The 12,526-nt window shown below is 36.5% G+C and overlaps 1 protein-coding gene across 2 annotated transcripts; it reads left to right on the top strand.

Moving 5' to 3' along the window:
- Positions 1 to 3,226: 3,226 nt before the first annotated feature.
- On the top strand, positions 3,227 to 11,316 carry LOC111808352 (peroxidase 2-like). 2 transcript variants are annotated; one of them, XM_023694277.1, is made up of 8 exons: positions 3,227 to 3,385; positions 4,072 to 4,479; positions 4,550 to 4,642; positions 4,715 to 4,876; positions 5,485 to 5,590; positions 5,765 to 5,928; positions 6,824 to 7,131; positions 10,715 to 11,316. In XM_023694277.1, the coding sequence occupies exons 1-8, from the start codon at positions 3,236 to 3,238 to the stop codon at positions 11,145 to 11,147; spliced, it is 1,824 nt and encodes a 607-aa protein (XP_023550045.1). In that variant the 5' UTR covers positions 3,227 to 3,235; the 3' UTR covers positions 11,148 to 11,316. The 2 variants fall into 2 exon arrangements, with proteins under 2 accessions (XP_023550045.1, XP_023550046.1); XM_023694278.1 differs by lacking the exons at positions 3,227 to 3,385; positions 4,072 to 4,479; positions 4,550 to 4,642; ... (2 more) ...; positions 5,765 to 5,928; positions 6,824 to 7,131 and adding exons at positions 9,247 to 9,459; positions 9,531 to 9,725; positions 9,831 to 9,996 and having other exon boundaries at positions 10,714 to 11,316.
- The last annotated feature ends 1,210 nt before the right edge of the window (positions 11,317 to 12,526 follow it).

Here is a 12,526-nt window from a genome sequence, read left to right as displayed (position 1 = left end):
AGAATGAGATTTGAGTGTCAGAAGAGGTTCGTTTTTTGTTTTACCGTTCTTGGGTGACCTCTCGGGATTCTGACTCGAATCACGTTTTTCAGTTGAGTTTCTTCACAGATGTTGAAGAACAACCTCCCTATTAAATTGTTCGAGAGGATCCCTCTATCTCCTCTCACTTTTCTCTCCCTAACTTTCTTTTCTCTTATGGTATTCTAATTGGGTTCCTTGGACCCATATAACGAATGGAGGAGCAAAACGACACATTTGCCCTGACTAAGGGTCCTTGGACACCCAATAATGACTGGAGGGGCAAATGTGTCATTTGCCATAATTGGGTCCATGTACACCCAATAATGTTTAGAGAGGCAAAATGACACATTTGCCCTGATTGGAGGTCCTTGGACACACCAATAATGACCGGAGGGGCAAAATGACACATTTGCCCTAATAGGAGGTCCTTGGCACCCCAATAATGATTAGATGGGCAAAATGACACATTTGCCCTAATTAGAAGTCCTTGGACACCCCAATAATGACGGGAGGGGCAAAATGACACATTTACCCCTTGTTGACTTGGTCAAATTTTTGCCCCTCGGTTGACTTGATTTGACCAATTTTTTTCCGAGCATTAGAAAAAACAAATTCATAGCAAATTGAATTATCATAGTAAGGAGTACGAATCCAAATCACGCGACCATGATTTCTTTTTCTTTCGATAATCGTACCACCGCTAAATCAACAAAAAGAAAAAATGTACTGAAATCTAAATCAGCGAGACAGAAATCAAGAACACGCGCATAACGCTAACAAATGAATTGAAAATGAAATCGAAATTATGGGATTTTGAAACATGATAGGTAAAAACAAGAATCGAAATCAGGCCTCAGACAGAGAAATCTCGATCAAATTATAGAAGATAATCAGACAATGTCGGCAAATCAAGATATCAGTCATCAACGGCCACGATTCACTCAGAAAAAACAAATCTTACAAAGAAAAAGAAAAACAAAAGAATTAAACCAGAGATTGTAATGGAAGACGATACCCTGCAATTCACCATTTATATACACCTTCTCCCCTTTTTCTATGAAAAGACTAAAATACCCCGCTTCTCCCTACTCCTAATAATAAATAAATAAAATAATAATAAAATAAATAAATATAATAAATATATATATATAGACTTTAATTTAATTAGGAAAATTAGATGGCCAAATTAATTTATTCCAAAATTGAACTTTAATTTTTATGAATTTAAATGAAACCTATAGTTAAAATAGTGAAAAAGGAAATTAACAAAGTTGACGAGAGAAATCCCGACATAATTAAATTTATCGATAGATCTTAGATATACAAACAAAGCTAGTTGCGTTCGGAGACATATTCATGTTATGAACAAGTCATTAATAAAATTGACGTTTTTGCACAACATAGGTATGTTTCGTCGGTTGATCCTAGATATGACGACGGATTTAGTTAAGCTAGGGAAAAAGTGGAATGCACGTTCCATAATATTGTGAAACGTAACCTTCTTCCCTTTTCCACGTTCTTTTATTCCTTCTTCCTCTATTTGTTATGCACTTTTCTCGCTCGCACGATGCAACATTAGCTCGATTTTTTGTCGAATCTCCAAACGTCATCTTCTCCCTTTCTATAATAGCTCAAATCCACCCTTAACAAATATTGTTCGCTTTGGCCCGTTACGTATCACCATCAGTTTCACGGTTTTAAAACACCTTGTAAAGAACGTTTCGTTCCCTTCTCCAACCGATGTGGGATCTCACACTCAACTCCCTTTCAGGTTCTAGCGTCCTCGCTAGCACTCGTTGCTCTCTCCAACCGAGGTGGGATCTCACAATTTATCCCTCTTCGAGACCTAGCATCCTCACTGACACACTGCCCTATGTCTAACTCTGATAACTTTTGTAACAGTCCAAGCCTATCGTTAGCATGTATTGTCCGCTTTGCCCTGTTACATATCGTGGTCAGTCTCACAGTTTTAAAATGCGTCGGTTAGAAATAGGTCTCCACAACCTTGTAAAGAATGCTTCGTTTCCCTCTCCAACCAACGTGGAATCTCACACTTTCATTAACTCATTTGTTCGATTTTCGCTATAACTCAAAGTAGCATAAACTTAAGGGCTAGGATACGAGTCCATCAACGCTTGCACGTGCGACCGTATAGATTATTTTGAAAAGAACTTAGCTTATGGTCAAAGTTGTCCTATGTTTGCTTCGGACCCAAGGGATCTTTGGTTAGCCTTAGCTTTGATAGCGCATGTGGCTCGTGGTGCTTGTTCCGTACAATTTGCCACCTTGGAAATACATGAATTTTTAAAAAAAAAAAAAATTAAAAAATTAAAAATTAATTTTCTATAAAAGAATTGAACTCTAAATTTAGGGGAGTTTTGATTCCAATTAAAGCCTTCAATTTTCAATGCTATTTCCACAAGTAAAGGCATCAAATTCACTTAATTCTTTTGTATCCACTTCAATAACATTACATATATTTCATATAAAATTAATATTTAATAATGTTTGTATAAAAAAGACGCCACGTCTCGAGATGAGACAAGTCAGCTAGAGTTGCATACAATTGAACATGCACGCACGACGACGTATGTAGCCGAACAACCTTAGATTTTGTATGAGTTATGTTCGGTGGGCGAAGGAGAACCTCCCCAAAGATCCCACAAACCTACAAAGTTGGACAAAAAATAGAAATGAGGTTTGAGTTCCCCTTACGACCTGTCATGACCGTGTCCAAATCATGACACCTAACGGTTAAGGACATGTTTGGAATGACATAAAAAGTCAACCCAAGTAGACTCTAAGCTGTTTGAATCAACAGAGATCTAATAAAAGGTAGAAATTGCAACGATTGTCTAAGTTTAGGCTCAAATTTCGTAAAATTAGAAGTTTATGGTAAAAAATGATACAACCCGACAAATTTATGGGTATCAACTCGTTATTTAGGGTATGTTCGGGAGTGATTTTATTAAATTAAAACTCGGGTTTGGGATTGTCAACTTAGAAAAGTGCTTTGAAAGCACAAAAAAGAGACAATTCATTCCCCTTAGCATCCAACCCTACCTTCAAGAAAGGCCTCTCTCCTTTGAAGTTAAGGGATTGTTGTTATAAGCATTATAAAAGGTTTGCCAAAGGATAAGAATTTTGGTACATTGAGAAGAAAAAGAGCTAAAAAATGGGGTTTTTTATGAAGCTTTTTGGAGTGTTTCTTATAATGGTTAAAGCTATGGCTTCCCATAACTATGGAGATGCCTTAACCAAAAGCCTATTGTTCTTTGAAGGTCAGAGGTCTGGGAAATTGCCCCCTAATCAAAGGGTCACTTGGAGGAAGGATTCAGCTCTTCGTGATGGCCTTGAATTTGGGGTAAGATCACTCTTTTGCTTCTCTTTTATTCACTTTTTAGGGTATTTAGGGTAACCGTGCAACGGCTCAAGTCCACCCCGCTACCAGATATTGTCTTTTTTGGGCTTTCTCTTTCGGGTTTTCCCTTAAGGTTTTTAAAACGCGTATGCTAGGGAGAGGTTTCCACACTCTATAAAGGGCGTTTTGTTCTCCTCCCCAACCGATATGGGATTAATCCACTCCGTTAGGGACCAGCGTCCTCGCTGGCATATCGCCTCATGTCTATCCGGCTTTGATACCATTTGTAATGCTCAAGCCCACCACTAGTAGATATTGTCCTTTTTGAGCTTTCCCTTTCGGACTTCCCCTCAAGGTTTTTAAAATGCGTTTGCTAGGGAGAGGTTTCCATACCTTATAAAGGGTGTTTTGTTCTCCTCCCAACCGATGTGGGATCTTACAATCCATCCATCTTCAGGGCCTAGCGTCCTCGTTAGCACATTGCCTCGTGTCCATTCCCTTCAGGGCTCAGCCTACCCGCTGATACATCTCCTGGTGTCTGACTCAGATACCATTTGTAATGGCTCAAACCAACCACTGTTCTCTTTGAGCTTTTCCTTTCCACATCTTTGTAAAGGGTATTTTGTTGTCCTCCCCAACTGATGTAGGATCTTACAAATTGAACTTTTGAGATTGGTTAATGATTTTAGGTTGACTTGGTCGGTGGCTACTACGACGCGGGCGACAACGTGAAGTTCAACTTCCCGATGGCGTTCACCACCACCATGCTTTCATGGAGCGTTTTGGAGTTCGGAAAAGACATGGGTCCCGACCTTCCCTACGCCATCGACTCGATCCGATGGGCCACTGACTACTTACTCAAGGCCACAAGTGTGCCAGGCTTTGTCTTCGCTCAAGTTGGCGACCCTTACGCCGATCATGTCTGCTGGGAACGTCCCGAAGATATGGATACACCGAGAACCCCTTACGCCGTTAGCAAGAAGTTCCCCGGCTCCGAGGTCTCCGCCGAGATTGCCGCTGCTCTCGCTGCCTCCTCCATCGTATTCAAGTCTCTCGATAGAGGCTACTCTGCTCGACTTCTTAAAAGAGCTCGAATGGTAAGAATTTACCCAAAACTAAAAACTAAATAGTTATCAAACGAGACGGGGTGTGTTTATTTTTGTTTAGGTTTTCGAGTTTGCAGATACTTATCGAGGGTCTTACAACGAGAGCGTCGGGGCATGGGTTTGCCCATTTTATTGCAGCTATAGTGGCTATGAGGTAAGGAAAATGAGGTTTTTTTCTTAGATTTGATATCATTTAGAACCAAAAATGATGAACTGATGGGCGTAGGATGAACTCATATGGGGAGCTGCATGGTTGTTCAAGGCAACAAAGGCTGCAAATTACTGGAATTATATCACTAAAAATGGTATTCAATCTTACTCTGATGGTAGCTTTGCTGAGTTTGGTTGGGACACCAAACATGCAGGGATTAATGTCCTTATTTCCAAGGTGGGTACTTTATTTAATTATATTCCGTTCACGTTCGTATTTTCGGGTTCATCTTCGTCTCTAATAGTACAAAGAACGGTTAATTCATAAGATTTTTGGACGATCAGGGAGGACGAGATGTAGCTATCAAGAACCTTATAGAATCCTCGTATAGTACAGTAAGAGACCAAGACGAGAAAGAATTTTTTTTTAATGTTGCAATGGGTCGTTTGAGAAAGTGTAAAAGTCGGCATTGGTACCCCTATTGAAAATTGCTCGAAAATACCTTTGGAGTGTTTTTCAACTGAGAAAGCAGGTCAATTTCATGGCGGGTTTGGGACGTAAGGTGTCGTGAACATGACTATAGGTTTATTTTTAGTGAAGAAAACTACTTTGAGGTGTTTCGGGCACCCTATTCGAGGTGTACGAAGATTAGGTAAAAAAATATTAGTTACAGTCAATCTGTTTTTACCGTTTTATGAGAAATGCTCGTATTTTTTCAAAATTGACCTACATATGAAAGTGTTTCTTTTTGTAATCTAAGGACCAAATAGAAATTAACGAACCGTGACGGACTAAAAATATATTTTTTTCGATAAAATGTTTGAATATTTTTTTTATTATTGCAGTTTGTGATGAGCGGAAATAATTATTCCAATTTTATTAATTATGCTGATAAGTTCGTATGCTCAGTTCTGCCTGAATCCCCCTCTGTATCAGTCTCTTACTCACCAGGTAATTAATTATTTTTTAATTATTATTATCTTTTATTCTTTTAATTTTAATTCATATTTTTTCATCTAATTTAAAAAATGATATAACACTTTAGTCCCTATACTTTAACTGAAATGACGATTTAGTCCTTAAACGGAAATTTATAACGATTCAATCCCTAATGGTATGAATTAGGTGGGCTTCTATTCAAACCCGGAGGAAGTAATATGCAACATTCAACAGCCTTATCTTTTCTTCTTCTTCTTTATTCTCGTTACTTGAATCAATCCAAACGCCTCCTTTACTGTGGAAACGTTGTTGCCTCTTCGTCTCGCCTCGTTCAAGTTGCCAAGGGTCAGGTACGACAAACTTAACAGCTCGGTTCATTATTAGGTTAAATTACAAGTTTAGTTCTCGAACTTCCGAACATAGGGTATACATATCATCAAATTATTATATATTTGGTCATGAACTTACTTTCATTTTGTGCCGTTAATAAGTTCCTAAACTTCAAAAACTGTCTAATAATTATTCAATTTATAAACAAAGTTTAGGAACCTATAAAACATAAATTTTAATTTTATATCTAAAACTCGAGATGATTTTGTAAACATTTCACATATATTATTAACAAATTTGACATAAAATTTAAAATTTAGAGATCTGTTAGACATTTTCTAAAAAAACAGACCTAATAAACGGAAACTTCAAAGTTTGTGGATTTATTAAACACTTTTGGACTTCCGAGTGTCTTGTTAAACATAAAACTGAAAATTTAGAGATTTGTTAAAACATTTTTAAAGTTTAGGGTTCGGTTACTGTGAGATTCCACGTCGGTTGGAGAGGGAACGGAGCATTCCTTACAAGGGTGTGGAAATCTCTCCCTAGTAGACGCGTTTTAAAAACTGTGAGGCTAACGACGATACGTAACGGGCCAAAACAGACAATATCTGCTAGTAGTGAGTTTGAGATGTTACGAAGGATATCAGAATCAGTCACCGAACAGTGCGAGACACTAGTCGGAGTAGGACTAAACCCTTTTCATAGTAGACGTGTTTTAAAAACGGTGAGACTGATGACGATACGTAACAGGCAAAAGCGGACAATATCTGCTAGCGGTAGACATGAACTGTTACAAATGGTATCAGAGTCAGACACCAGATAGTGTGCCAGGACACTTGGCCCCAAAGAACCTTACAAAGAGACGTAAATTTGAAATTTTAGAGACTAAAGTAACGGAACGTATGAATGCAGGTGGATTATATACTAGGAAGCAACCCATTGGGCATGTCATATATGGTGGGATATGGCAGCAAGTTCCCACAAAGGATCCACCACCGTGGCTCGTCGTTGCCATCCATGGCGGACCATCCACAGCGCATTGCATGCTCAAACGGGCATCCATATTTTGAGAGCAACAATCCAAACCCTAATTTGCTGATCGGAGCTGTCGTCGGAGGGCCTGATAACAAAGATTCTTATGCAGATTCTCGAGTTGATTTTGTGCATTCAGAGCCAACTACTTATATCAATGCTCCTCTTGTTGGCCTCTTGGCTTACTTCAAATCTCATCCTTCATAGAACTTCGCCTCTCCCCTTTTGTTAGGCTTCAAACAATTGCTCCAAATCATTGTAAATTTGATGTTTTGGTACTTTATATCTCTTTGTTCTATTCTTATAACATTCGAAATTGTTCGTATGCCAACCCGACCCAAATGAAATACTAGCCATATGCATATAATGAGGGATGTCTTTGCCCGTAAGAACCCGTCAAGCCTCCTGTTAATAGCAATGGAGCTCTGTGCTAAGTTTCGCTCGTAATATGAGTTACTACCCCCTCGATCACTTACACTATCTCGAAAGAATTTTACCATCAACATTGAATTGTACATCCAAAATAGCTCTAAGATGACATGATCCCGTGTTGGTATTTGACATGTATCCTCTCTTCTCGGTCCATCGCAAGGGAAACTAAAATCAGGGTTTGTTTTATTGAGTATTGAATGCGAGCTATCAAAAAAATAGAACACGTGGAATATGGGTTTAATGTCTTCGGGCTTGATACGTTATTTCCACTTACAATAATTTTTATAGACCGAGTCAAACAGGGAGTCTACTAGATGGGGTTCAACCAGCGGAGACTCTTGGAATAGCTGGAGTAATCCGTCCCTAAAAATTTGTATCATAGGGACCAAAAACAAAATCAACAACGAATTATGACCTAAATTGTTAATAGTTAACAAGTATAACGATTCCAAATCAAAATCCAAGTCAAATACGGAGAGATGCCTTAAGAACTATTGATGTTACCCTAGTTTATCAAGATTGTTCTTATTCGAATATGGTCTCGGTTCATTCATGTACTTCTTCTTTACTCGAGTGTCACATTTGTGAACCGTACATATATACCATCGAAATCCGCCAAGTTGACTTAAGTCTACCTACAAAATTAGTCAAGTCGTCACAAGACGTTTTTATTTAATCTCCATCATTTTCAAACATTATCCTAAAACGTGGGACATCCATTTAATGTTTGATATTAATGTAACAACTACTATGTATATGGAGGGTCACCGAGTTCTTTTTTTTATTATTTAAAAAATCATACTAATCCACCATACACGTTACATTAATAATCAAAATTTCATAAAACATAAATATCCAACATTCACAAGTCACGTCACATCACTAACATCTGTTACAAACACTAAATATTATTAGTCTTCGTAACAATCTCAATCAAATTTTTTATTTTAAAAAATTTCGAAATCTACAAAATTATTATAATTAGTCATTTAATATAATAATTTATTTTGTCAAAAAATTTATTAAATAAATGAACTATTTATTTGACAAAATTTAATTATCTAAAATTAAATAATATAATAAAATTGTTGAAAATACATTTTTTTATATAACACTAAATACAATTATTTAATTTCTAAACTTTTTTTTTTTTGCGTCATAAATAAAATCTTGAAGTAAATAACCATTTTAAGAGGAATAAATACAAATTTTCAAAATTGGCGGTGAATGGATAAAGAATTGTACCAACCGCGTTACCCTATTTTATTTAACGTTGAAATTTCTTCTAATTCGTTTAATAAAATATGAAAAATCTCTTCTAGAAGAAACACGTCAAGCATTATTATATTGACTTACAAAATATTAAAATATATTTAGTAATTAAAAATTATTTTGTTATTTTTTTTCCAATATAAATATTAAAAATATAATTCAGATATTACTTAGACCCTATTGGTCAAGGATCTTATATTTTATTATTATTATTTTTGGTTAAAATATACTATTTTCATCTATTTATTTTCGAATTTATTCTAATTTTAATCTATATATTTTCAAATATTTAAATTTATTGAAAATATATTTATTTATTTTTCTTCCAGAGAACTATTATTATTATTTTACATAAATTAATTAATTTAAATTAGCTAATAATTAGGATTCAGAGTAAATTGACATTTATTTTCTTTTATTTAAATTTATTTTTCATGGATATTTATTTATTTTACTATTCTAAATTCAACAAAATAATAATAATAATAAAATAAAAAAAATAAAAAAAAATAATTTTCCAAAATTCAACCTCCTATGTACACACATGGATACTCCCTCTATAAAACCAAGCTTGAGGCTCTCCTTCTTCACAAAGAGAAATGCCTTTCTCCAAAGCTTTAGCCTATATTCTCGTCGCCACGGCCCTGATCGTTGCTGGACCGACAACGGCGCAGCTGAGCCCGACGTTCTACGACGCGAGATGCCCGAATTTATCCTCCATTGTCGAAGATGTCGTGAGACAAGCTCTCCTAACCGATGCCCGAGCAGGCGCCAAACTCATTCGCTTCCATTTCCACGACTGCTTTGTTAATGTAAAGAATTCTCTCTTTCTCTCGCGATCGTTCACTTTTAATTTTAAACTAATAGATTACGATATGTTTAGGGATGTGACGGGTCGGTTCTACTAATAGATTCCGTTGAAGACAACATCGATAGTGAACAAAACGCAGCGGGAAACCAAGGGATACAAGGCGAAAATATCGTCAATGATATCAAAACTGCCGTTGAAAATGCATGCCCGAATCTCGTCTCGTGTGCTGACATCTTAGCTATTGCGTCGAATTCAGCTGTTGTTTTGGTAATGACATTATTTATCGCCTCGATTCACCTCTAGTTGTGACGTGCTCGATATTTACGATCGATCATTCGTGTTCGTACTTCGTTTATGAAATGTGTTTTGCAGGCTGGAGGAAGAGGGTGGGAGGTTCAGCTGGGAAGAAGAGACAGTAGAGAAGCAAATAGATCTGGAGCTGTAAGCAACCTTCCCAGTCCTTTTGAACCTCTTGCAAATCTCACCGTCAAATTCGCCAACGTCGGTCTCAATTCCACCGACCTCGTTGCTTTATCGGGTACGTTCGATACATAAGCTCGTGTTTTTATTTAATATGACTGTCACATCGTATGTTCTTATAAACTGTTCGAGATATATTTAAATCATAGTCATTATTTCAATTCGCATGACCTATTTTCAATTTTTTTTTTAATAATATTAGAGGTTTGAAAATTCAAACTATTAGATTTCTTTTTTTTTGAGATCGGAAACGTGTGGCTTAAGGTGATATTAATTTTGACTAGTACATATACTTTCAATGTCTTCTTTGATGGACCCCACTTTCGTTTCGGAAGTGGTTACTATTTAACATATGGGTCGGAGAAGGGAATAAAACATTCATTAGAAATGTGTGAAAACCTCTCTCTAACAGACACGTTTTAAGACCATGAGACAGACGCGATATGTAACGGGTTAAAGCAGACAACATCCATTAGTGATGAGCTTAAACTGTTACAAATGGTATCAGAACTAGACACTAGATAGTGTGCCAAGAGGGATGGATTGTGAGATCCCACATCGGTTGGAGAGGAAAACGAAGAAACATTCATTATAAGGGTGTGAAAACTTTTCTCTAATAGACGCGTTTTAAAATTGTGAGGTTAACGGAGATACGTAATAGACCAAAACGGACAATACTTTCTATGAGCTTGGGTTGGGTTATGTCTAAATAATAGACACGGGTAATATATAAGAGAACGTAAATCTTTATATCTCACGTTTGTCGTTTACATAGGAGCGCACACGTTTGGGCGTTCAAGGTGCATATTCTTCAGCAGGCGATTAACCAACTTTAGCGGGTCGGGGCTTCCCGATCCGACTCTAGAGGCAGCCTACCGGGAGACCCTGATCGAGGCATGTCCTGCAGGCGGCGACAACAACCGGATCGACCTGGATCCGACGACTCCAGACGAATTCGACAAGAACTATTTCACGAATCTCCAAGCCAACCGGGGGCTTCTCACCAGCGACCAGGTGCTGTTCTCCACCGACGGCGCCGACACCATCGAGATTGTGAACCGGTTTGCGGCCAGCCAAGAAGCGTTCTTTGATGGGTTTGGAGCGTCCATGATCAAGATGGGGAATATTCGGCCGTTGACTGGAACTGATGGGGAGATTCGTTTGACTTGTACTCGGGTCAATCCTTTGCCGGCTGTGGCAGATATGTAAGTTTCTTTACTTTTTTGTGTGTTTTGTTTTGTTTTGTTTTGTTTGTTTGGGGATTTTAATGAAATAATTGGTGTTGTTTTGTTAATGTGTGAGAGTGTCTTCTCACCTCGTGTTTATTGTAACTAATAATATGATATGGGTCTTGTGAATCCTTTTCTTTTCATTTTAATTACATTTTTTGAGTTTTTGAGATATGATGCTCGTGTCCCCGAGTCGACCTGAATATAGCTCAATTGACATATAGTATGTACTTTCGATTAAGAGGTTGGAAGTTTGAATCTTTCATCTCTAACGTCAGCTGACATGAAGTATGCACTCTTGATTAAGAGGTTGGAGGTTCAAATATCTCATCTCCAACACGGTTGAATTTAAAAATAGCTAGACTGAACTAAAATATGGAGATTCTAATCTCTCACTTCAATACTGTTAATAAAAAAAAGAAAAAAAAAAAAGATTAACTGACATAAAGCATGTATTCTAAATCAATAGGTCAAATGTTTGAATCTTTCCTTCTCTTCGTTTCAAATGTCAATCTGTTACCTTATTCTCAAATCAAAGTGTAGTCGAACAAATTGAGTTTATTAAATATATTTGACCAAAGTTTTAGGTTTTTTTTTTTTTTTTTTTTTTTNTTTTTTTTTTTTTTTTTTTTTTTTTTTTTTTTTTTTTTTTTTTTTTTTTTAATGATGTAATAAAATATAAATTAAAGATTAAAATCATTTATTAATTAAAACAATTATTTTAAAATATAAATTGACTTTTCTAGGCTTTACAGAATTTCTAACCTCTTATTTTCTTGAATGATAATTAACCTAATGTTTTTAAATTTTGATTAAATTATATAGAAATTAATTATTTTAAAATTTAGTTTCGCGAAACATTATTCTTATTATACATACATATTTTATTGTTAAGTTCGTTTGGTTCTATTCTCCACCCGTCTAAGATAAGATGATCGGTTAGGCTCATATAGCCTTTTAGTAGAAATGTATGGGACGAGACAGAGATGAACATTGGCTCGAGGTATTTTCTCTACCCCTTCTTACCCTGAAAAAACAGGGGCACGATAACCATCTTTCGACTAACCTAGTCTTCTCCGTCCCTCTGGACCAACAAGGAGTAGTATAAGAATATTTACATGTTGTCCATCGACTACGTCTTTCGGCCTGATCTTAGGCCCTAACTCATCCTCTATGAGCCTTCTCTGTTCGTATCCTTGTCTCCTATTTCAATTTTCGGTAATTTATCGTTTATTTTGGTCGAAAAAAATCCATTTTATTAGGTAATTTTATTGAGCACTCCTTCAAGAATATTTTAATCCTTTTAGACCTTGGATTTGGGCCAAAGGGGCTTGTGCCATTTTTACAAATTATTAAGAT

The sequence above is a fragment of the Cucurbita pepo genome, chromosome LG13 (genome assembly GCF_002806865.2).
Source record: "Cucurbita pepo subsp. pepo cultivar mu-cu-16 chromosome LG13, ASM280686v2, whole genome shotgun sequence".
Lineage (NCBI taxonomy): Eukaryota > Viridiplantae > Streptophyta > Magnoliopsida > Cucurbitales > Cucurbitaceae > Cucurbita > Cucurbita pepo.
The sequence above is the reverse complement of the archived record's forward strand: the minus strand, read 5'-3'. Positions and strand labels throughout refer to the sequence as shown.